Below are 27753 nucleotides of genomic sequence, written 5' to 3' on the forward strand. Positions count from 1 at the left end.
ATGTTATTAACCAATGAATGGGTTAACAAAGAGATCAAGGAATAAATAAAAAGCTTCCTGGAAACAAATGAAAATGAACACACAACAACTCAAAATCTATGGGACACAGTGAAAGCAGTCCTGAGAGTGAAGTTCATAGCACTACAGGTCTACCTCTAAAAACAAGAAAATCTTCTACTAAACTAACCCTACAACTTGAAGACTTAGAAATAGAACAACATGAAAAGCCCAGAAGAAGTAGACGGAAGGTAATAATAAAGATCAGAACAGAAATAAATGACGTAGAGTCTAAAAAAATACAAAAGATCAATGAAACCAAGAGCTGGTTCACTGAAAAGATAAACAAGACTGATGAACCTTTAGCCAGAATCATCAAGAAACAGAGAGAGAGGGCCCAAATAAACAAAATCAGAAATGAAAGAGGTGAATAACTGACCCAACAGAAATACAAAGGATTGTAAGAAAATACTATGAACATCAAACTATATACCACCAAGCTGAAAAGGACAAATTGCTAAAAAATACAACCTGCCAAAACTCAATCAGGATGAGTCAGAAAACCCAAATAGGCTGATAACTACTAATGAAGTTAGAGCAGTAATCAAAAACTCTGAGCACACAAAAGCCCTTGTCCAGACACCTTCACAGGGGAGTTTTACCCAAAACTCAAAGAACAACTAACATCTACCCTCCTCAAAACTACTCCAAAATATCCAAGAGGAAAGAACACTTCCAAGCTCTTTTTACAAGGAAAGCATTAACCTAATTCCAAAACCAGATAAGGACACTACAAAGAAAGAGAATTACAGGCCAATAACACTGATAAACATAGATGGTGAAATCCTCAACAAAGTATTAGCAAATCAGATCCAGCAATATATAAAAAGATCACACATCATGACCAAGTGGGATTTATTCCAGGGATGCAAGCATGATACAATATTTGCAAATCAATAAATGTGATACATCATATAAACAAACTGAAAGACAAAAATCACATGATCCTATCAACAGACACAGAAAAAGCATTCAACAAAATCCATCACCCATTTTGATAAAAACTCTCAGAAAAGTGGGAATAGAAGGATCATACCTCAACATAACAAAGGCCATATATGATAAATCTACAGCTAACATCATACTCAATGGGCAAAAACTAAAACCATTTCCCCTAAGAAAAAGAACACAGGGCTGTTCACTTTCACCACTCTTATTCAACATACTACTGGAAGTCCTAGCCACAGGGATCAACAAGAAGAAAACATAAAAGGTATCCAGGCTGGAAAGGAGAAAGTAAAGCTATCATTATCTGCAGATGACATGATATTGTACATAGAAAATTCTAAGGACTCCACCAAAAAACTACTAGATTTAATAAATGAATTCAGCAAGGTAGCGGAATACAAAATTAACACCCAGAAATCAATGGCATTTTTATACACCAGTAATGTACTCTCAGAAAGAGAAACTAAAAAAACAATCACATTTACAATTTGAACAAAAAAAGTTAAGATACTGAGGAATAAAATTAACCAAGCCGGTACAAGGCCTGTAATTGGAAAACTATAAGATGTTGCAAAAATAGAGGAAGATATAAATAAGTGGAAGAATATACCCTGTTCATGGACAGGAAGAATTATCATCATTAAAATGACCATACTACCCAAAGCAATCTATAAATTCAATGCAATCCCTATTAATATACCAATGGCATATTTCACAGATCTAGAACAAACACTTCAAAAAGTTATATGGAATCAAAAAAGACCCCAAACAGCCAAAGCAATCTTGAGAAAGAACAAAGTTGGAGGGATAATACCAGATATCAAGTTATACTGCAAAGCCACTGTAGCCAAAACAGCATGGTACTGGCACAAGATCAGGAACATAGATCAGTGGAACAGAACAGAGAATCCAGAATTCGACCCAAGCCATTATGGTCAATTAATATTTGACAAAAGAGGCAAGACCATACAATGAAGTACAGACATTCTCTTCAGTAAATGGTGTTGGGAAAATTGGACTCGAACATGCAAAGAAATGAAACAAGACCACCAACTTATAACACACACAACAATAAACTCAAAATGGGTTAAAGATTTAAATGTAAATCAGGAAACCATGAAAATCCTAAAAGAAAACAGAGAGAGTAAAATCTCAGACATCTCACATAACAGACTTTTCACAGATACATCTCCTAGGGCAAAAGAACCAAAAGAAAAAAATTTTAAAATGGTATTACATCAAACTGAAAAGCTTCTGCAGAGCAAAATAAACCATCCTCAAAATAAAAACGAACCTACTGTATGGACCTCACAAATGCCAGAGTGGCTATCATCAATAAATCAGCAAACAACAAACGCTGACGAGGATGTGGAGAAAATGGAACCCTAGTACACTGTTAGTTGAAATGCTGAGTGGTGCAGACACTATGGAAAACATTATGGAGTTTTCTCAAAAAATTCAAAATGGGCCCTCCATTTGACCCAGTGATTCCACTTCTGGGAATATATCCTAAGAATCCCAAAACATCAATCCAAAAGAATATTAGCACCCCTATGTTCATCAGAGCAGCATTATTTACAATAGCTAAGATCTGAAAATAGTCCAAGTCCCCATCAGTAGGTAAGTGAGTAAAAAAAGCTGAGGTACATTTACACAGTGGAATACTATGCAGTTCTAAAAAAGAAAGATCTCTTATTTTTTTGCAACAGCATGGGTGGACCTGGAGAGTATTATGCTAATCGAAACAAGCCAGTCAGAGAAAGACAAATATCACATGATCTCACTTATATGTGGAATCTAATGAACAAAATAAAGTGATGAACAAATAGGTCCAGAGTCGTGGAAACATGGAACAGAATGACAGACCTGAGGGAAGGGGGGAGGCTGGAAGAGATTAATCAAAACCCATGAACACAGACAATAGTTTGGTGAAGACCTGGGGTGGGGTGGGAGCCCAGCAGAGGGAGGCAAATGAGGGAAAATGGGGGACATATGTAATACCCTCAACAATAAACATAAATTTTTTAAAAATGTGTGATTGGTATTAATGATAGTTAATGGGTACTGCATAGTATGGAAGAGAAAGCCAGGACAGTTTTCAATGAACATTTCAAAGAAACTGAAAATAGTCCTATTAATTTGTATATTAATTGTCATTGCCAGAGTCTTTGACAGCAACTAGAAACAGTCCATTTTGATTCTGAAATGCATGAAAGGAGGACCCACAGCTGGGATTCTGGGCTCTGAGTCCAACAGTCCTGGTTGAAATTCAGTTAATATTTATTTGCTTTGTGATCTTGTGTAGGCTACTTAATGTCATTGCCTTTAGTTTCTTAAACTGCAAAATAGGGATAAGTTTATCTACCTTTTAGGATTTGTAGTAAGATTTAAGTGAGAAGAGTATTTAAAGTATACTGTCTGTATTAGTAAACATTCAATGAATGACATATTTTTAAAAAAGGTATAATGCTTGTAAAATATGGAAATTAACTAGATTCATAATCTCCATGTAAGATTTTCACGTGTCTCCACTGATCATTGTCCTTAGGTAAGAAATCTAAACTCATGCTGCTTCTCCCATATACAGAAGGGATCTGTTGCCTCTTCCTTGTTTTTATTTTTATTTTTTACTTTATACAACAAAATAGTCAACAGAAATATGTTTTTAGTTAAGTACAAAAATGATTAAGAGTAGCCTAATAAGGTAACACTACAGATAAATACGGTAGCACTGCAGATAGGTAACTAAATAATAGTTTTATAATGCTTTAACTGATAGGCTTAAAAATGCAGTGGTATTCTGAAAGATGAAACCTGATTGGGGAAACCAGAAGAGAAATTTAAGCTGAGATTTATAGCAGGGCTGGGAGCAAGCAGACTGATGTGGGGGAGGGGAACGCAGACCAAATGTACAATTCAACTGGTTTTAATGTGTTTGCAGTTACACAACTATCACCACATTGAATTTTAGAACATTTTTCATCACCTCAAAAAGAACCATGTACCCATTAACAGTCTCCACTTACAACCCCTCTCCAAGTCTCTAGCAACCACCAATCTACTTTCTGTCCCTATGGATTTGCCTATTCTGAATATCTTATATAAACAGAATCATACAATACAGACATTTGTAACTAGCTACTTTCACATAGCAGAATGCTTTCTAAGGTTCATCCATACTGTAGCATGTGTATCAGCACTTCATTCCTTATATTTTTAAAAACTGTGATGAAATATACATAAAATTTACTACCTTAGCCATTTTTTAATGTGCAGTTCAGTCGCATTAAGTATATTCACATTGTTGTGCGACCATCACCATCTATTTATAGAATGCTTTTCATCTTACAAAAATGAAGTTCTGTACCTATTAAAACAATTACTTCCCATTCCCCCCTCCCTCCACCCACTGGTAACCACCACTGTACTTTCTGTTTCTGAATTTCACTACCTCAAGTACCTTACGTAAGTGGAATCATACAATATTTATCCTTTTGCCCTTGCTTATCTCACATAGCACAATGTCCTCAAGGTTATCCATGTTGTAGCATTTGACAGGATTTCCTTCCTTATTAAAGCTGAATAATATTTCACTGTATGTATATGCTACATTTTGATTATCAACTCATCTGTCCAAGGACACCTGGGTTGCCTACACCTCCTGGGTGTTGTAAATGCTGCTGCTATAAACATGGAGTATACAAATATCTCTTCAAGGAGCTGCTTTCAATTCTTTTGGGTATATACTCAGAAGTGGAAATGCTGAATTCATGTGGTAATTCTACTTTTTATTTTTTTTTCACCCTTACCTGAGGATATTTTTTTTCATTGCTTTTCGGAGTGGAAGGGAGAGAGAGAGAAACATTGATGTGAGAGAGACACATCAATTGGTTGTCTCTTGCACGCGCCCTGGTAGGGGCGGGGATTTAGCCTGCAACTGAGGTACGTGCCCCAAATTGAACCTGAGACCCTTCAGTCCAAGGGCCAACGCTCTAACCACTGAGCCAAATTGGCTAGGGCTCTACTTCTAGTTTTTGAAGAATTGCCGTATCATTTTCCACAGGAGCTTATCATACATTCCCACTGGCAAAAAGAATAAGGGTTTCAATTTCTCAAGGATGTTTCCAACATCCTTTCCATCACTTGATATTTTCTACTGTTGCTTTTTTTATGATAAATAACTTTAAGGGTTATAAAGTAGTAACTCATTGTGGTTTTGATTTTCATTTCTCTAAAGGTTAGTGATGAGATGGGGAACCATTTTCCTGCCAAGGGCCATCTGAGTACTTAAACATCATTCTCAGGCCATACAAAATTATCAACTTAAAAATTAGCTATGAAAAAAGCTCCTAGAATTATTGAATTTCAAGTCCTTCTTGTGGTTGCCTTGGCAGAGCCAGACCAAATGATTGTGAGGGCCATACATCTCACCCCTATTAGCCTATAATGTGTGTAGAACTGGGATCTCATTGTGGTTTTGATTTTCATTTCCCTAATGGCTATGATGTTGAATATCTTTTTCTGATGCTCACCCGAGGATATATATATATTTTAATTTATTTCAGAGAGGGGGAGAGAGAGATAGAAACATCAATGATGAGAGAGTGTCACTGATTGGTTGCCTCCTGCACGCCCGCTACTGGGAACCGAGCCTGCAACCTGGGCACGTGCCCTGACCAGGAACTGAACCACGATCTCCTGGATGATAGGTTGATGCTCAACCACTGAGCCATGCCAGCCAGGCACTGAGGATATTTTTCCCTTTGCTTTTCAGAGAGTGGGAAAGAGAAACATCGATTTGAAAGAAACATATCGATTGGTTACCTCTCGCATGCACCTCCAACTGGGGCTGGGATGGAGGAGCCTGCAACCAAGGTACCTGCCCTAATAGAACCGGAGACCCTTGAGTCCAGGGGCCGACGCTCTAACCACTGAGCAAAACCAGCTAGGGCTGTTGAATATCTTTTCATGTGCTTATTGGCTATTTGCATATTTTCTTTGGAGAAATGTCTATTCAGATCCTCTGCTCACGTTTTGGAAAGGGTTTCTTTCTTAAATTTAGTTTTAAGAGTTCTTTATACCGTTTACCCTGGAACAACACGGGTTTGAACTACACAGATCCATTTATACAGGGATAGTTTTCAAAAAATACTTGTTTTCAATCTGCGGTTGAGGAGGGCTGACTGTATGCACTGACCTATGCCGTTTTATATAGGGGATTAAGCATCCAAGGATTTTGGTATCCAAGGGGGATCCTGAGACCCATCTCCTGCAGATACTATAGGACAACTAAAGTTTTTAGGGATTCAAAAATTAGGTGTGAATTTTTTACTGTGTATAGGGGGTTGGTGCCCCTAACCCCTGCATTGTTCAAGGGTCAACTGTACATTCTAAATACAAGTCCCTTAATAGTGGTTTACAAATATTTTCTCCCATTCGATGAGTTCTCTCTTCACGTTTTCAGTAGTGTCCACCAACACACAGAAGTTTTTAATTTTTATGAAGTCCAATATAACTATATTTTGGATCAATTATCTTACTGCTTCTTCTTTAAATGTCTTAACAAAGGCGGCTTTGGCTAATCCAAGGTCATGAAGATTTACTCGTATTTTCCTGTCAGATTTTTACAGTTTTAGCTCTTATGTCACTGATCCAATTTGAGTTAATTATTGTGTATGGTGTGAGAAAGGGGTCCAATTTCCTTCTTTTGCATGTGGATTTCCAGCTGACCCTGCACTGATTGTTGAAAAGGCTATTCTTTTCCATTGAACTGTCCTGGTATATTTGTTGAAAACCAACTGACCATAAATGTAAAAGTTTATTTCTAGACTCTTGAATTCTATTCTACTGATCTATATGTTTATCCTAATGCCAATATCACAGTTTTGATCACTCTAGCTTTGTAGTGAGATCTGAAATGAAGTAGGAGTCCTCTTTGTTTAAAAAAATTTTTGCTATTTTTACCTCTCTTGAATTACCATATGAATTTTAGGATCAGTTTGTCAGTTTATGAAAAGCAGCCAACTGGGATTTTGACAGAGATTGCACTGAATATGTAGATCAATTTAGGGAATAATGCCATCTTATTATAAAGCTGGTTGATCCATGAACATGAAATGTCTTTCCATTTATTTTGGTCTTCAATTTCTTTCAATGATATTTTGTAGTTTTCAAAGTACAGGTAGGTCCTTACACTTTTGTCAATTTATTCCTAAATATTTTATTTTTTAAGACTATATTAAACTAAACTGTTTTCTTAATTTTGCTTTGGATTGTTCATTAGTATATAAAACTACAACAGATTTTTTATATTATTCTTATATCCTGCCCCTAGTATCTTGGCAGAACTTGTTTATTCGTTCTAAGAGTTTTTTAATAGGTTCCATCATAGGGTTTTCCAATATTGTGTGTACACACACAGATGCATGTACACAGACACAAACTAATTAGAAACATTTATTTCTTCCTTTCATATCTGGTTACCTTTTTATTTCGTTTTCTTGACTAATTGCCCTGACAATGTTTAACAGAAGTTGTGAGAATAGACATTTTTTTATTCATAGATGCCCTTTATCAGGCTGAGGCAGTTCTCTTCTATTACTAGTTTGTTCTATTCCTGCCCAATATTTGAGAATGTAAGTTGGCACAACCTTTCTAGAAAACTTGGTGATATGTGTCAAGAAAGGACAAAGTTCAAATCTTTTGACCTAGTATTCCTATTTCTACTAATCTATTTAAAAGAATAATCAGAATTGGATAAAAATGTTATGCATAAGGACAATGGAATGAAAGGAGTCTGGTTCCAGTCTACAGACTCACTGACTACTAGGATTGATGGCCGATAAAGTCCCTTCTCTGGTTACAGGTATATGAACACCTGCACACCCCCTGCTAGAATTTTCCAGTGTAAAATTTTAATATAGGAAATAGTAGTTAAACGCCTAAATATGCAACAATGGAGGAATAAAATATGGTTCATTTCAGTGACAAATTAAGCCAGTAAAAAAAAGCATATTATTAATGAAAGAAGCAGAACTTCAGTTTGGGAATAATCATAAATATGTAAGAACATACAGGGAAAATACACAGACATATATAATATATGGCTCATTTTATTTTCCAAATTTATGAAACTAAACATTACTTTCATTATCAAGTAAAAGAAAGCCTACATGTTAACATTTTCCTTTCTCCTCCTCTGCCCCACTCAAAAAGTTACTAGCTCTATACAGCGGTGATTTTCAACCCTTTTCATTTCATGGCACAAATAAACTACTAAAATTCTGCAGCCCACCAAAAATATACTTTTTGCTGAGCTGACAAAAAATAGGTATACTTTTTTAAAATATGTTTTTATTGATTTTAGAGATGGAGGGAGGAAAAGAGACAGAAGAGAAACAACGATGTGAGAGAGAAACTTTGATTGGCTGTCTCCTGCACGCCCCCTACTGGAAATCAAGCCTGCAACCCTGGCATGTGCCCTGACTAGAAATCTAATGGGTGACCTTTTGGTGCACGGGATGATGCTCAACTAACTAAGCCACAGCAACCAGGGCAAAAATAGGTATAATTTCGATTCATTCACACCTGAAGGCTATTGTTATGCTGGCTGTTGTCTTTTTTTCACTTGACAATCTAAGGAAAAAGAGGTGAGTGTCCCTGACTAAATAGTCAGGTATTGCATGTTTAAAAGTTCTTGTGGCACACTAGTTGAAAACTGCTGCTACACAGTAATAGCACCACACAGAAAGAGGATAGTAGGATCTTAAAATTATAAATCTCTGGCCTGGTACCCTTAATTGGAAATTTCACATAAAAGTCCATATACAAATAAAATGTACAACTGAGACTATTTTCTAAGTTTTATTTTTCATATGCCATAATGAACAAACAACACAATAAAGGCAGTCCCCAGTAGATAAAAAATGTAAACTGCCAAGTGACTTTCATTCCTGACTCAATATGTGGCTGGAGGCCCAATGTAACAGGAAAATTTTATTCTTAATAAAATAACCTGGAAGTTCATTCTTTTGTTAAGGTGGAAAAAAATGAAAACAGTTTACAGTTGGTAGGAACAGACTCCTTAGCCAAGTTCTCGTTTATTTGGTAGGTTGCACAGCCTGTACTATTTTGAAACTCAACATCTACAACTAAAATTCCAATGATTATGTACTGAGTTAGAACAAGAAAAAACTTCTGAACAGAAATAAATTTGTCATTTATATATTACTTTGATCTGCATCTAGCAAGTACTGACCCTTCTGGTTCCCAGAAACTAGCTAGAGTCAGGGATCAGATGTTGCTTTTTAAAATCCCAGCACTACTCAATAGACCTTGAAGGTTTCATATATATGTTCTACAGCTGCCCTATTCAAAATGTAGCCAGTAGCCAAGTGCACTTGAAAGGTGGCTAATGCAGCTAAGAAACTTAACTTGCCCAGATCTAGAACCTAGAATAAACATTTTTCAACTACAGAGCACTTGAAACATGGCAAACGCAGCTAAGGAACTGATCTTGCCCAGGTCTAGGACCTAGAACAGTAAACATTTTTCAGCTACAGAGCACTTGAAACGTGGTAAACGCAACTAAGGAACGGAACTTGCCCAGGTCTGGGATGTAGTACAATAAACATCTGTGTACTGAAACAATGAACAAGTCAATCAATAACATTTCCTTCACAAAACTTATGAGCTATTAGCAATTCTATACTGTGGAAATGAGTTCAGATTTTTAAGAAAATGAGATAGGGAAGGTAATTTTAAAGCAAAATTATTTTAGGGAATATGCCAATCGTTCATTGCCTCATAAAACAAATTATGAGTTATGAATTAGAATGCAGTTCTCTCTACCTATCTAAATTGCACTCACCTTTAATATTACACCCATTCCATAGAACCTCCCCAATTCTGAATCTCATTCATTCATTGACTCAAAATTTAAAAAGGCTGGCCTGTGGGGCTCAGCAGTTGAGCATCGACCTATGATCCAGGAGACTGAGGTTTCATTCCCAGTCAAGGCACATGCCCAGGACGCAGGCTCGATCCCCAGTGGGAGGGGGGCGTGCAGGAGGCAGCTGATCAATGACTCTGTCTCATCATTGATGTTTCTCTCTCTCTCTCCCTCTTTCTTCCCTCTCTCTGAAATCAATAAAAACATATTTTAAAAAAATTTCAGTCTCTGCTCTCAGGGATGTCAATAGAAATATGATATGAAAACATAATGATAAGATGAAATAGAAAATACTATAACAGAACTCTGTATAATATGAAATGCAAGTACAGGAGGGCACCACGTGGGAATCAAAGACTACAGAGAAGGGACATTTAGGAATTCTTCCCTCAACTGTTTAGTGACACGTGGCACATTTACTATAGAATATTGTTTTCTTAATTTTTAGGAAACTTTTAAATTAAAAGATTACTCAAATTCTCACATTGAACAAATACTAATATTGAAAGTATTACAGGTAGCTTAATTTGTGTATAGCAATTATAATACTCATTTTTGGTTATCTAGGGTACCATGTTAATTTTAAATACAAAAATACTGTTTTATTGGAGTGATACTTTGTTGCTTTTTAAATCTGAATACTGAAACATTTACATCTTGATATGGAGATTGAATCATGCTTTTACTTTACACTGCATATAACTGCAAAACAAAGTCTTCTCTAACCAGAGAATTATAAACTGCACTAAAATTTTTAAGTAATTATTATTATACTCATTCAGAAAGTATTTATAAATTCATAATCCTCAGTGAGAGGGAGAAAATATAGCAAAGCTTCTGTTGCAAAATAATTCACATGCTAGTTCAAAAACAGTGAAATATGAACATGAGAGTACTGAAATTAATACAAGTAACTGCATCCCACTTTCCTTTCATACTTGAAGAAACTGAAGAACTAGAGGTACAAAATACTTTCTCTGAAACAAAACTCTCCTAACAATAAAAAGATTGAAAACAGAAAAAAGGTTCAAAATCCTGTCAAAGTTATGACCATGTGGTATCTGTCCCCTCAAATGCCTCACAACTTCTAGAATGCCCATCGTGACAAATGTGTCAGCACACAGTAGATTCTCACGCGTTCTTCATTTTCTGATTCATCTGGTGAACTCAGAGTAGGAAGCTGGTCAAAGACATTGTGCCCTCCCTTATCAAAACCTGAAGCAATCACATCCACTGCTAGGCCAGCTGTAGCCTTGGCTTCTCTGAAATAGCCAACCAAATACTGACTTCAACAAGATCCAGTGCTAAAGCAACCCTGTATTGTGTATTTCCTCAGTAATATACATGCCTTCTTAACAGGTTAGTACCCCTAAAAAAGGGGTTCCTGTGGCTGGAGCCCGTGCATCAATATAAAAACTCAGATGGATCCGCCTTTGTTTTTTGCCAATCAGCCGACCAAATGTCTGCTCCATTACGTCTGGATATCAAGTTGATCTACGTCTCTCATGGAAAAATACTGAGTATCATAATTCTTTAAAATAAAATATTCAGGAGGGTCCACATATCTTAGATCAATATACACAATACTTGGGGAAGAGCTACAAGGTTAGATCCAGAAAAATCCTGGAAGCTGTGGTACCTTGTCCTGTAGTTCTTTGAGAAGATATAAAACTGGCTGTTAATGGAGATTTCTAGATGAAGTGGCGAAGAGCGTTCTGATGTCAACCTGGGCATCAACTCACATTACACAAAGGTCTGTGCAGTGCCAGACATGGCCACTAGCAATAACGAGCCATGGTCTCCTCCCACTGTGACGCAGCTGTAGCCACCTGACACTGCTCTACTAACTACCTCAGCCAGTTTGCAAGGCCCACTGAGCCAGGATTCACTATCAGATTGCTATATATATCATCTTTGGGGACTGGAGTGCAATTCAAATCTTGAAAGTCTTTAAAGCAGCAGCCCAAACTGAAGAATATTTTTATCAAGCCAGCTTCTCTTACAGGTGCAGGACCATATTCCAACTCCTTTTCTTTTCTGTTCCTATGAGAATGGGGTCCGAGCACAGTCACAGTTGAAGGACCTTTTCAGGATAAAATGCACTTGTGTTTAGAGATGCAAGAGGCTGCTTCTTATGGATAAGATGGATAGCGTAAGACATCGCCAAGCAAGAGCTTATGCTGGCATTCTTACATAGCCAATAGCTTGTGTTATAATAATATAAATGTTTATTTTTATAAGTCTATATTTTACATGATTTTGTGTTGTTTATAATTTTCATATTAAAATTGTTTTACATATTTAGTTTCACTTTTTTAAATTTTAAGAATTCTCATAAATTAAATCAAAGTTCCTATACTGTCTTTTTGTTCCACCATGGCAATCACAATTAGTATAACGTAACACAGCTAGAATGGTCAGAATTAGAATCCAAGGACTCCAAATCTATTTTGTTTTCACCAAGTCATGCTACCTCATCCTGGTTCCCATCAAAATGAATAGATTTATTAAAAAAGAATTATGTATCACCTCATACCTATTAGAATGCCTATTATCAAAAAGGAAAGAAATAACAAGTGTTGGTGAGGATGTAAATAAAAGAGAACCCTTGTGCACTGTTGGTGGCAATGTAAATTGCTGTAGTCACTATGGAAAACAGTATGGAGGTTCCTCAAAAATTTAAAAACAGAAGTAACATATAATCCAGCAATTCCACTACTGGGTATTAAGCCAAAGGAAACAAAAACACTAACTCAAAAAAATACACGCACTGCCATGTTCACAGCAGCATTATTTACAAAAGCCAAGATATGGAAGCAACCTAAGTGTCTGTTGAGATATGAATGAATTAAAAAAATGTATGTATATATACAATGGAATATTATTCAGCCATAAAAAAGAGGGAAATCTTGACATTTGCTACAACATGGATGGACCCTGAGGGCACTATGCAAGTCAAAGATCGTTGGTTGCCACAAGAAGGGGATGTGGGGTAGGCAAGATGGGTGAAGGTGGTCAAAAGGCACAGACTTCCAACTATAAAGTAAATAAATTATGAGGGTTTAATGTTTAGCATAGTGATTGTAGTTAATAATACTGTATTGTATATTTGAAAGTTGCTAAGAAAGTAAATCTTAAAAGTTCTCATCACAAGAAAAAAAAGCATAACTTGTGGTAATGGACATTAAATGGATTTACTGTGATCATTTCACAATATATACAAATATCAAACTGTTGTTAAAACTAATATAATGTTATATACCAATTACATCTCAATAAAATAATTTTGCAAAAGCATTATCTTCCAAATTATATATGCTCTGGCTGATGTGCTCAGAGGTTAGAGTGTCGGACAGAGCACTGAAGGGTCATGGGTTCGGTTCCCAGTCAAAAGTTGCAGGTTTTATCCTGGCCACAGTAAGGCGCATGCAGGAGGCAACCAAATGATGTGTTACTCTCACATCAATGTTCCTCTCTCTCTCTCCTCCTTCCACTCTCTCTAAAAATCAATGGGGGGAAAAAATTTATACTCCCTCAGATACTCTAATACATTTACTAATAGCTAGCACCTAAATGTAACGTCTCACATAACAACACATTTTCATATTTATCACATCTCAATAACAAAGAGAATCATGGTGGGGGAAAAGAAGATGAGGGTACAAATACATGAAAATCTATGATTTGTAAAACATATATTTATAAAATATGATTTGCACTATGAAGTAATCAAAACAAAACAAAAAGCAAACTTCAGGGAATTTATAATCTGGTAAGAAAAATAAATTAAGACCACAAATAAAATAAATAGAAACTGAATACTTTATATGTTCAGAGGTAAGTAGTCTTTTAAAAAATATTAAAGCATGGACAGGATTATAAGTAGAGATCATTTATTCATTTGGCAATTAGCCATTTCATACCTTCAACAGTCTAGTCACTGAGCTAGGTAGGAATTATAACAGTGAATAAAACAGGTATAATTCCCAACCTCAAGTGAAAAAAGCAAATAAGTAAGAAATCAATACAGTTATTCTGAAAAAAATTATGAAGAAAAAGACTAGCTAGAGCTCTTAAACTATGTGTGTCTAAATACAGTAGAAAATGCAAACACTGGTCAAGTAAGGCCTTACTAATGAATAAAGCAACATTCAGGTTGAGACTTAGCAGATGAGAATTCAGCCTTTTAAATCAGGTTCATGCATATTTGTGTGTCTGCGTGTGGTGTATTTGTGCTGGGAGGGGAGATGTTTAAGTCTAGGGAAGCAGCATTTTAAGGCAGAGAGTGCACTGGCATATGTAACAATTCAAAAGACCAATGTGACTGAAGTTTGGTGAGCAATCAGAAAAATGGCATAGATGGGATTGGAGAAATAGGCAGGCGGTGTGATCCCAGATCAAAGAAATAGGAGGTTCAGGGTGTGATAGAGGAAAAGCAAATATATTAATTTGACTATAGTACGAGGGTAATAAAAAACATTTCCACACAACTCTCAGGCATAAAATTTTAATTAAATTTTACTATACAGTGAGAAAAGTAATGTTTCCCTTTAATGAATGGATAACTGGCTCAGAAGGGCTAAAGACCTTGCTAATAACGTTGCACAGCTAATAAGCTATGACTCAAATCCTGGACATATTAGCCTAAGTCAACCCAGTATCCTTTCAACTACATAAGAAGTAGTAATGAAAAATAAAGTAAAAAATACAAACTAGGTTAAAAGTAAGGCTAAGGAATATGGGCTTTATTACAGACAAAAAATAATGGAAGTGGTATCAATTAAAAAGATAATTTAAAAAAAAAAAATATCTTTATTGATTTTAGAGAGAGAAAAGGAGAGGGAGAGAGAGAGATAGAAACATCAATGATGAGAAAGTCACTGATCGAGCCCACAACCGGGGCATGTGCCCTGACCGGGAATCGGACCCCGATCGCCTGGATCCTAGGTTGACGCTCAACCGCTGAGCCATGCCCGGCTGGGCTAAAAAGATAATTTTGATAATATCCATAGTGTATAAGAATACTTTCAAACAGAAATTCCTTTGTGCAAAACAATTATCATATACTGTATCAATCATATTACACTGTAATCCCCAGAATAAGACTGTGTGTATGTATGCATATATGTGTGTGTTGGCTGAGGACAGATAGTGGCTAAATACCATGTTCAATCAGAACACACCTACTTAAATCTGTAATCTGTTTTATGTTAGAATTAGTTTGAGAAAAAATTCTGCTCTTCAAAAACCACCAATTTAAAAAGAGACAACATTGGCTCCAAAATCTTACTCTGAAGATCTAAAACCTACTGGCAGTACAGCTTTTTTTTCACCCATCATGTGCCCTAATGATAATTACTTTAATAAACGCATGAATTTCTTTTCAGCTTCTCTACTAAGAAGCCAACCATGTACCAGGTGCAGTTTATTCAATGTAATTTCAGGTAAGATTTTTGAGTACACACTTTTAGAATTAATATGTAAGTCTAGCATAAAGTTTCTTTGTATGTTAAGGCACTACAACATTAAAAATGTAAGGTAAATATATTCTAATACTACTATACACTGCTTCCCAATCACTAAAAACTGAAGACAAAAAATTAACACTGATACTCAAAAAAAAAAACTACTACTAGTGAATACTTTATGTATGATACTGGTAAATGTGCTTTGATGTTTACTTGAGGGATTCAAAAACCACTAAAGTAAGTAAATTAATTCTTCAATTCAACTATATTTACTTAAGTGGTCAACACCTATAACAAAATCTACAAGATAACTTAATCATGAACACAACTGATTATGTAAATATGCACACATACCTTTATCCTTCTTAAAATCCAAAGCATCTTCTTTATCGGTAACTATCTCCTTCATATTGATAATACTCTGATGCGTAAGCTGCCGGAGAATTTTAATTTCTCGAATTGCTGTAATTGGAAAGCCTTCCTTTTCATTATCTAGACGTACTTTTTTTAAGGCAACCATTTCTCCTATTCAAAAATTAAATAAAATCAGGTTACTAGTTGGCAAAAACCACATCAGTTTTCTTAATTTTAAATTTATTTTAATTCATTATATTTGCTCCTACCTCTTCAAATTACAACCCACAAAATGTATTTTAGTTTCCAACATACCACATTTATAAAGTTGACGGTTCAAGAAATTAGGTCTCTGGCTAATTTATGAGATAGTTGTCGAAGCTGTGGAATACTATACAACTGTATAAAAAGATAGGGTAGGTCCATATGTATTGTTATTTAATGCTTTCTGAGATAAATGAAAAAAGCATGATGAGAAAGTAGACACATTACACTGCCATTTTTGAAAAGGGAAGCTAAATATATCCAATATGCCTATATATGCATAAAATTCCTGTGAACAGATGAGAAAATGCTGTAGGTTGTACAGGTGAGAAACTAGGCTCAAATACATTAACTTGCCTAATGTTGCCCAGTTATCCAGTAGCGAAAGTGAGATTCAAAATCTGGTTTAGCTGCCTCAAAATCTGCTCTTCCAATGCACTAAATAAAAAGCTTCATAATTTAGATATGTTTGTATCAGATAAAACCTAAATGTTAAGTAAAACACACACATGCACAAACACAAATTCTATTACAAGAAAATATTCATCACTATAAAAAGGTTTATTCATTTCCCTTCTTCGGAGAAAAAAGGAATTCTGTCCTTACAAAGTTTTTAAAAGAAGAATGTTTATCACTTTCATCATTAAAACGTATTTGATTTTTTTATAGGGTATTCTAAAATGTAAGATAATTCCTTGTTTTATTAAATAGCTTTAAAAGTTATAACCTTTTTGATAATGCAGAATCATCATTATCAATATTATTACTCCACGCTGTAATTGCCTTCAGGAGGTTCTAAGCATAAGGTAGTCTCCCTCACCTGCATTAAATGGCCTGAAATAGCCATGCTATTTTAACCTATTGGTTATTTCAACAAGGAATTATATGATTATACTCAGGTTCAGTGCATTACTTAGTAAAATATATAGCCCCTGACAGTTACATTTTCCTCTTCTGCAAGGACTTTTAAAACTTTCTCTCAGGTTCCTGATTATGTTCTGAAAGATTCAGCTGCTAAATCTGGCCTCTAAATAAAGGGTAATTTCTACGGGGGGGGATTTTGTCCGAAATAAAAATGTTGCATAAGGCTTACTACAACAAAATTTACTACTAAAACTAATCACATCAATATACTTTTTCCTCTGATTACTGACAAGGTAAGAATTTATTCACCATAAAAAAAAAAAAAAAAAAAAGAAAGAAACCTGCCCGGCTGGTGTGGCTCAGTGGTTGAGCCTCAACCCATGAATCGGGAGGTCACAGTTCTATTCCCAGTCAGGGCACATGCCCAGGTTGCAGGCTTGATCCCCAGTGGGGGCAGCATGCAGAAGGCAGCCGGTCAATGACACTCTCTACCTTTCCCTTCCTCTCTCTAAAACAAATAAAAACATATTAAAAAAAAGAAAAAAGAAAGAAATCTAAATCCCACCATACTATACATCACAAATACTAAACAAACACTTTTAGAAAATATAAATGTATGCATACTCATTTACATGTACTCCATTCTTACATAAGTGCATATATAAAATAACAAGATGAAACAAAAACATAATAAAAATTTAACTTTTTCCCTGAAAATTCCTGAAGTTATACATTAGAAAAGAAACACAAATACATTCCATAGACCTAAAGATTCACAGCATTTAGCATTCTTACCAGTGTCTTTATCCCTGGCCTTGTACACTTGTCCATAGGTACCTTCTCCAATAATTCCGATGATATCAAATTTATCCACGCAGCGTTTTCCCCAGTCAATATCTTTTTCTTTGATTTCACCATAGCGAGGCCCACATATTCTATCAAATATAGTTCTGAAGTTTTTATATACAATCAAGCAAACTGAATAAACTGTTAAATATTCAATATGCTCCCACCACCCAATCCTATATCTTTTACTTCCCCCTACCCTTCCACATTTGTGATTTAAGACAAGTCAGTCTGGGTTTTGGTACTATAAATTATCATAAAAGTCAAGCTATCAATCTCCACACTGACTCTTCTTCTGTAGGCTAATGCTTAAACTGAGAAAGAGAAAGAAGCACAGCTTGTATGAAGGACTTTCAGAAATAGTGATTTGGCAGTGAGTGGACAAAACCAACATTAGTATGAGCAGTCAAAGTTAAATTCTCTAACCAACCTCCAGGAAGTTTTATTTTTCATTCATTGACTATATATCTGCTTTCAAAACACAAAATGTTGACAATGAACATTATCAAAAATCTAACTATAAGGCTCACTGACAAATTTAGACTTATGATAGATAAAATTCTCTTGAAAGTGGAAACACCAGAAAGACTTTTAGTCTAAGAGTACAAAAGTACTAATAAAATCAACTCTCAGGAATCCACGCTGTGTGTGTGTGTGTGTGTGTGTGTGTGTGTGTGTGTGATACATGATATTTGACATTCTTCAAAAAGATATTGTAGTTCTGTAGTATTTTAATATTCTGGTAGTAACAGAAATTGAAGTAAAGGAATAACGCTATTATTAATACTCAAAGAAAGACTATTTAAAAAGTTTTCTAACTTTCTGCTCCATAACAGAAAAATCACCTTATACTAGTTGCTACCTGAACAGCAATGCTTAAATCAGATCCAACTCAAAGTCTTACTTTGATTGGTTAGGGAGAAGTAAAAAGAAAAAACAAAAAAAGAATCAGTATTTTCCCCGCTTAACTGATGAACAGGTTTCCAGGGAAAAAGTTATCTACAGGGACTTACTTGAAGCTAATTTAGAATACAGATTTCAAACCTTCTTCTATTCCACCTCTTGCAAAATGAAGAACGGATTTAGTTATGGGAGCAAATGGAGCTAAAACCAAAGGAAAGCCCAGCAGTTTGCCCATTACTAATTTCGTTTGGGATCACTTAATGCTGACTTCCACCTTGTCCAATTTCAGTGATTCTGTTATTTAAATATCTTAATTATAAAAGTTATCTTTAACACATACAACACGCCCCAAAATCAATACATTACAAACTGTGAGAGAAAATTAAACTTGATTTTATTAGTCATTTTGAATAGTTAATCAGCAATTATGAAGTTTTTTTCAAAACTCTAATAGAATTTATTCATATATTTAAGTTGAAAGAATACATTTTTATTTTAAATCTTAATTTTGTGTTTTATGATTTTATGATGATCCAGAATCACCTCTGGTCAATTTAAGAGCAGGTAAAAAGCAAGCACATACTTAGGCCTCCTTTTACTATGTAACTGTGTTGCTGTCTTCTTTTCCTCTGGACTCTTTGAGAGATCATCTCCTCCTGGTAGCTCAGGGGGCAGTGGTAAATCAGCAAGTAGACATCGCAGTTTCTTTTCTACTTCTTTTTTAACTGCTTTTACTGAAATATTTCCTCGTAAGCTAAAAAAAAGGGAGTCAGACCAAAAAAAACCACTTTATTTCGTTGAAAAATAAAAATGCAGCCATGTCTTACTTTAAGTAGTACACAATGGCAAAAACTAAGTTTTTTATTTTCCAGATAAAATAATATACTATATTCAACTTCAAATTTAAAATTGGGGGGTAAAAATAATGTAGAATTTCATAACTAAGAAAATTTGAACAAAGTATGAACTATCAATATTGGTTCATTAATTTTAACAAATGTACCATACTAATGTTGTTAATGAGGAACCTGGGTGTAGGGTATATGGGGGACTTTCTAATTCTTCTGTAAATCTTTAACTGTTCTAAAATACTATGTATTTTTAACAATGATATATAATTACTCTAAAACTACATTAAAACTGAAAGTAAACTGTTTTACAGGAAAATTCATGACTTTTGTAATAGCATTTGGTTTTATTCCACTGAAGAGACAAAAGCTATTTTGCTTAAGAAATAAATTCTTCTTGCTCACTTAAACAACCACGAAAAACTAATTTAGCCTCAACCCTCCCTTTCCAGGTTACATTTTCTAAAATGGACACTGATTCTTTGGAAAAAAAATTTTAAGACTATAGCTTACTAGACTTGCTGGTGAAAATTTTAGTTCAATTAGTTTTGTACTTTTTATGAATGCATAAAAAGCTCTGATTTTTAAAGTACTATATCTTAACTTGGTAAAACTCATTATTTTAAACCTCCCAGATATTATAAAATTTTTTATCTAATAATATGTCATGTTGAAAGATAATCTTAAAATGATAATAAAATTTGGACTTACCATACCTTCATAGCAGTTAATGAGTCCCACAATGAAAAAGTTTAGTGGAACTACACTGCTGTGGTCATAAGTTATCAACAAATATCACTTAATTTTAATTTCTTACAAAACTTCTATTAATTTTGAACATTAATATTATTGTACAACAAATTGATTCTTTAATACCATCAATAAAAACTATTCATCAATAATCAAAATAAAATTGTACCTTTTCTTCATAATCCTACGTTACTCACTAGAATGTTCTTTAACAGAAAAAACATGTTCAAAAGAAAACTGGTTTGCAGTTTTATTTTCATTTATTTATTCGCAGTTTTATTTTTAAAGTAATGGTGTCACAGAAACTACTTTTCAATTTTACTGTCCCCCATTACAGACTGTATACCTGTGTGTGCTAGGTACTACATAAGGCACGGGAGACCTAACAACAGAAATACAATCAAGATATAGTTCCTCTCAGAAAGGAGCTTACAGTATTTTGGAAGATAGTTAGGCAAGCAACAGGATAAAGTACTATACAAATGGATTCCCAGAATAATGTGGTAGCTAACAGGTAACTTATTCAGGATTGACAGTAAAAGCTTCTTTCTAAGAAAAGAAGAATTTGAACCCTGACTGAAAATAAGCCTATTTAAAATAACTTATTTAGAAAACTAAGTTGCTAACTTGTAATTTGGCTTTAGTTAAGAATTCTCATTTATCTGAGGATTCAAATCAACATTTTTTGGGGGAAAAAATAAACTGGAAGTCTTTACTTATAATTTAAAATTTTAAAAATTGCCTTTATCCCAATATATCATTATATAAACTATCAAATTCAGCAAGAGTTCCAGACATAAGAGAAATGAAATACTGCTTTTGAAAATTAACATTATTTTAAAAACATTGTATTTTCACTGAATACTTGGAATAACCTATTTGGAAATGTGATTTTTAAAAAGTTTCCATATACTACAGCAACAAAAACAATAAAATGCCTTAACAAGAAATGTACAAGACCAATAGAAGAAAATTAAAACATATGACTGATGAACACAGATTTGAATGAAAAGAAACCATGTTTTTGTGTGGAAACTATAATACTGTCTCCAAATTAATCTATTACATTTAATAGCATCCCAAACAAAACCCAAAGAAGAATCTTTTAAATGCAACTTGACAACAACCTGACTGACTATAAAATGTGTCTAAGAATATGAGCAAAGAACTGCCAAGAAATTTCTGAAAAGTAATAATGAAGCAGGATATGACCTGTCATATATACAGTTACCTATCCAAAAAAATATCAAACCAGAAGCCAAAGGCTGGATGAAGCCAAAGAATATGTATTATTGTCTATCCAATGTTTTGTAAAACATTATGATTTAACTATCAATATTTTTAAATATGAAGATGTACATAAACATTCAGATTCTAGGCTTCTTAAAAAACAATCAAACAAGAAAACAAAAAAAACCACTCTAACAACACTGGGCCCAAATTGATGTATAGCAGCACTGAAGCTGAAACTGAACAGGAGAACTATTCACTAATCAGTAATTTATATCTCTTCAGTTTTAATTATCTGCCTACCCCTATAATAGAAATTTGAGTTTGAGAGCCAATATACCATGTATCAAAAAAAGTTAAAGCAAAAAGGAACTGGCAAAAAAAAAAAAAAAAAAACGTTAATTGAAAAGAGGGTCCAGAAACAGATATCTATAATTTTTATATATAGCACCACAAATCAGTGAGATGGATTGTTCAACAAATGATGCTATTAATTGAATTTATTAGTCCACAGAGTGATGGGGGGAGCCATGTCTGTCTTCTTCATTTAAAAACCCAAAAACAAATTTCTGTGAGATGTAAGTTAACCTTTTTTAAATTTATATACTCAAAATTAAAAAAAAAAAAATAGATCTGACTACAATTTTTTAAACGCAAAACATATAGCCAAAAACCAAACAAATAAATCTCAAAGGCAATCAACAGACTGAGGCAAAGGTCAAGATCCCTAATACAAGTAGTACAAATCAATTAGAAAACGGAAAACAATCTTAAAAAAAGCTACCATAAGATATAAACAACCAAGTCACTGGAAAAAATAGCCAATGAATATTCAGAAATATGCTGTATCTCAATAACCAGGAAAATGCAACATTAAATCGTTATATATTTTAAAGATGATCAAAAGTTCAAAAGTAACAATGTTGTTGAAGCAATTTCATACATTTGGGTACATAAATTGGTACACAGTGTTACTGAAATACAATTTGGCAGTTTCTATCAAATCTTAAATGAGCATAATTTGACCTTGCAACTATCGTACAAAAATTGCTCACATGTACGTGAAATATTAACATAAGGAGAGTTAAACAGCAAACAATTATAAATCTAAGTAACCCTAAGCAATAGCAGAATAGTAAGAGCATGATGCTTCCATTCCAATAGGTAGGAATACTGAACCTATCTACACCAAAATGAAAAAAATCTCCAACACACTAAATGAAAAAATCAAGTCAAAGAATATTTTGCACAGTATGATATTAATGTTAAAAAAAAATATTATATGAAAACATACAGTTAACAGCCTATCTTAAGGATTTTAGGAGAGTAATGGATTCCAGGTCTAGGAGAGAAGCAAAACTTGAAGCGCTCCTAAAAGATATTATGTGGTTAGGAAACAAGGAAGCACTCAAAAATCCAATGGGATAATGTCAAAAGGACAAAGGAAAGGAGTCAGCTTAAAAGAGTTCCCACAGGCCAAATTGTGGACAATTGGAGCATCAAAAGGAAGAGTGACTGTAAATGGTCTTGAATCAATCTTTAGGCACACACATTAGTAGGAGTAGGCAGGGAGTCTTAAAACTTCTATGTCCTGGCCACTGTGCCTCAGGTGGTTGGAGCACCGTCCCATGCACCAAAAGGGCACACACCCAGGTAACCGGTTCAATCCCCAGTCAGGGTGCCTACAGCTTAATGTTTTCCTCTCACATCAAGGTTTCTTTCACTCTCTCTCTCCCCCTCTCATCCTCTCACTCTAAAATCAATGAAAATATACCCTCTGATGAGGATAAAAAAAGAAGAAAACAGCATCTGACACTGACCTGTACCAGAGACAATCCAAAAGACAGGGAGTCCCTAGCAGACTTACCTAATACATAGAAACAAATCTAAACAGGCAACCAAAATGGGGAGACAAAAAAGCGATCCCCAAATAAAAGAACAAAAGAATTCTCCAGAAAAAGAGCTAAATGAAATGGAGATAAGTAATCTATCAGATATAGAGCTCAGAATACTGATCACAAGAATGCTCAGCAGCATGAGAAAAGAACTGGAAACGAAGGAGGAAATTTAAAATGACAGTAGAAATAAAGAAAACATTGGAAAGAATAAACAGCAGATTAGGGGAAAGTGCAGATCAGGTCAGTGAATTAGAAGACAGGGTAGGAAAAAAAATCACTCAATTAGAGACTGAAAATGAAAAAACAACTGAAAAACAGGAGGACATTTTAAGGGAGCTGTGGGACAACATGAATCATAACAATATTCGCTTCATAGGACTGCAGAGGAGGTCGAAAGTAAGCAAGGGTTAGAGAGCCTGTTTGAAGAAAAAATGGCAGAAAACTTCCCTACCTGGTCAAGGAAAAAGTCACATGAGTCCAGGAGGCACAGAAAGTCCCAAGCAAGCAGCCCAGAAAACACCATAAAACACCAAAAATTCAAGACAAAGACTCATAAAGGCAGCAAGAGAAAAGCCATCTGTTATCTATAAAGGAGCTCCCATAAGGCTGTCAGGTGATTTCTCATTAGAAACTCCACAGGCCAGAAGGGAATATCATGAAGTATTCAAGACAATGAAAAGCAAGGATTTGAAACCAAGACTACTCTATCCAGCAAGGCTATTGTTCAAAATAAATCAGGAAAGAAAGAGCTTCCCAGACAGGAAAAAAAAGGCTAACGGAGTTTATCACCACCAAATCATCATTGCAAGAAATGTTAAAGGGACAGCTGTAGTAAGTAGAAATAGAGGAACATAGGCATAAAGAAATAAAATGGCAGTAGAAAAGTACCTATCAATAATAACCTCAGCCTGACCAGGCACGGCTCAGCGGTTGAGCATCAACCTAGGATCCACGTGATCGGGGTTCGATTCCTGGTCAGGGCACATGCCCAGGTTGCGGGCTCGATCCCCAGTGAGGGGCATGCAGGAGGCAGCTGATCAATGACTCTCTCATCATTGATGTTTCTATCTCTCTCTCTCCCTCTCTCTTCCTCTCTCTGAAATCAATAAAGATATATTTTTAAAAAGTAATAGTAATAATAACCTTAAATACAAATGGATTAAATACTCCAATCAAAACATAGGGTAGCTGAGTGGATAAGAAAACATGACTCATATATATGCTGTCTACAAGATACCTACCTCAGAACAAAAGACTCCCACAGGCTGGGAAAAACAACAACAAAGAAAAATCTTCTGGAGGACTTTTAAGGAGAGATTGCCAGCAATACAGTTCACAGTAGGGGACTTTAAACACCCTACTGACTTTACTGGATAGATCTTCCAGACAAACAACCAACACAGAAACACTGATTCTAAATGACACACTAGATCAGATGTATTTAACTGACATTTACAGTACATTTCACCCCAAAACTGCAGAATATACATTGCCTCAAGTGTACATGGAACCACACGTCAGGACACAAAACAAGTCTCTACAAGTTCAAGAAGACTGAAATCCTATCAATCATCTTCTTGGACATTTACACCATGGAATACTATGCAGCTGTAAACACGAAGGATCCCTTACCCTTTGAGACAGCATGGTGGGACTTGGAGAGTACTATGCTAAGCAAAATAAGCCAGTCAGAGAAGGATAAGTATCACATGATCTTACTCATATGTGGAATCTAATGAACAAAATAAACCAATGAACAAAACAGATCAAGACATAGAAACATGGAACAGACTGACAAATCTCAGAGCAAAGGCAGGAGTGGGAGGGTGGGTAGGAAGAGATTAACCTAAGAATTTATACGCATAACCCATGAACAAAGACAATAGTGTGGTGAAGGCCTGGGGTGAGGGGATCAATGGGGGAAAAGGGGGACATTTGTGATACTTTCAGCAATAAATATAAGTTTAAAAAAAAAAAGAAACTTCTATATCCATGAAATATACATTCAAATACATTCAAGGAAATAAAAGCATAGACACAACAATGAGAAAAACAGAAAAGAAGGTGGGTCAAAAGAAATTTTTTAATGACCAAGTATGAAATGTGTCGCCATCTCATTAAAAACAGATGCACAGAGAATATCTTCCTTGAGCATTCACTTGGGTATGTCCTGAGTTCCTGAAAATATTCACTAGTAAAAATTTACCCCTAAAGCACATATGAAGAATAAAGTAGAGAACAATGAGTCTTACTGGTCCAGAATCACTGGATTCTCAGGTACTAATGATAAGTGACTCAATTCTGCACTCATTGTGCTAGAAAGCCTATTTCAGCACTCATCAAAATTACAAATCACTACTATTATGAATCTTTAATGCTTCTAGATAACAGTCAAGCCTGGAAATACCACAATTATAGTAGTATAATGGGATAACACCCCATTATACTACTATACTAAATTGGATGGGGTATCTTGGTAACATTTTTTATTGTAGAAAAAAGGGGCCTCAGAAAGCATGAAACAGGATTTTTGCTTGTTTAAGTTATAAAATTTTCATAATGCTAACCACCAAAGTGAGCACTTGAAAGAACTGCCCACGTGATGTTTTTATCACTTGTTTTCAAATTCTCTCAGCTAGGAAAATTGCCCATATAATTATTTCTTAATAGAAAATAAGGGGGAAACAGCTCTAATTTCTTCATAAAAATAAAAAAAATTAAGTGTTATAATAGGCAGATATAACACAATAGAATAATGCACCTATACTAGCATACATTTTAGAAACATTCTTAGAATTGCATTTACTTTACAGATACTCTTACTTTCATCCTGTTAAAAATATTTCAAAATAAAAACAAGCCACACCCCCAATATTCATAATAGAAATCTGTAAACACATAAAAGGAAAGCATAACCACATTATAGGTTTTCTGTAATATGTAATTAATTTCTAATTGCAGAAAATTTTAAGTCAAGAAAGACAAAACTAAAGGGATAAATTCATAAAGCCACCAAAACTGGCAAATTTAAAAGGCCACTAAAGAAACTTAGAAAACCAAGATACATACTTTATATCACCCAGGACAGACGCTCTCATAAAATGTCCTGTCTTTGATAGTGTCACTGAGGAATATTAAACCAAAGTTAACACTTGCATTTCTAATTCTCAAACTCAAATTGATATTGTATCCCAATACAATGCCAAAATTTTACTGGAATTCTTAAAATACCTATAATTTTGTCACTCTACAAACTAAGGGCTTCATTTTAAGACATATATTAGAAAGAGAATTAATCCACTTACAGTATTTTTTGTAAAGTTTTTTTTGGGGGGGGGGGTGTCAAATACTTTCTCACTTCAAACTTATGTATTTTTTTCTTTAAATAGTTATTGACCAAACTTTCTGCACTTACCTATCAGCATCTTTATCTTCAGGCAGCATGGGAGGCAAAGGTAATGGTGGTAATGTAGAGGTCACTAGAGTCACGTGTTGCTCCTTCTCCTTGGCTCCTATGCTTGGTGTAAGTGGTTTGGTTTTCTCTTTAAGAGATACTGGTTCCTCCTTTGCAGCTGCAGATTTACTCTCCTTCCCAACAGCTTTCTTGGTGACTTTATCTACAATCAAATTATTGTCCACCTTTGTTACCTGAATTGGTGGCTTTGTTTTTGCCTTGTCATTTTTTGTAGTTCCACCACTTGAAGGAGAAGGTGCATGCTCAATCTTAAGTTTTTTCACATCCTTCACATGGTTTGTTTGTGATGCGCTGGCACCAGTTTCCGGGTTCCCCTTGGTAGGTGTAGAAGTGTTTGAGGCTTTGGCAGCTTTGGCAGCGGCCTCAGCAGCCTTAGCTGCCTCGGCAGCTCTCGCTGCCTCAGCAGCTCTCGCTGCCTCTGCAGCTCGTGCTTTTTTATTCTTGTTCAATTCAGCTGCCAGGCTACTCTTCAGAGTTAGTGTGCTAGGAGAAATGCTAGAATGACGACTTCTGGATCTAGACAATCTGTGCCTGCTACGAGATCTTGAATGCCTAGATGAATATGGGCTTCTGCTTCGGGATTTGGCAGACCGTCTGGTGGAAAATAATTAAGATTTAGTCAGTAATTCAGAAAAGTTCAGTTGAAATTTACAAAATCTGCTAACTAAAGCTTGTGAAGTAAAACATTTATTTAATTTCAAAATCATAATATAGTTTTTGTGGAAGAATTTTTTAGAAACAAAAAGTGCTTTTAAGTAGATTATCTGGTGATTTGGTGGCTATAGTTTTCCTGAAACAAGAATGATTGTCTCAATCTTGATCTAGCCTACAAATACTCAAATATGAGGCTGGATGAAAGCAGGTCTCTAACAGAATAAATACTCTTAAGAATTAGGAG

General features: G+C 35.0%; 1 protein-coding gene and 1 pseudogene across 2 annotated transcripts in view; both read right to left on the reverse strand.

Moving 5' to 3' along the window:
- Positions 1 to 27753, reverse strand: part of CDK13 (cyclin dependent kinase 13) — a 125290-nt gene that overhangs the window by 53592 nt on the left and 43945 nt on the right. For both annotated transcript variants that reach the window (XM_087821078.1, XM_087821077.1), the window contains exons 2-5: positions 26796 to 27449; positions 19238 to 19408; positions 17701 to 17840; positions 15778 to 15948 (exon numbers count right to left, since the gene is read on the reverse strand). In XM_087821078.1, coding sequence (XP_087677204.1) covers positions 15778 to 15948; positions 17701 to 17840; positions 19238 to 19408; positions 26796 to 27449 — 1136 coding nt within the window. The remainder of the gene's footprint in view (positions 1 to 15777; positions 15949 to 17700; positions 17841 to 19237; positions 19409 to 26795; positions 27450 to 27753) is intronic.
- Positions 10184 to 12333, reverse strand: LOC107532771 (arginase-2, mitochondrial pseudogene; annotated as a pseudogene).

The sequence above is a fragment of the Miniopterus natalensis genome, chromosome 10 (genome assembly GCF_054644295.1).
Source record: "Miniopterus natalensis isolate mMinNat1 chromosome 10, mMinNat1.hap1, whole genome shotgun sequence".
NCBI lineage: Eukaryota > Metazoa > Chordata > Mammalia > Chiroptera > Miniopteridae > Miniopterus > Miniopterus natalensis.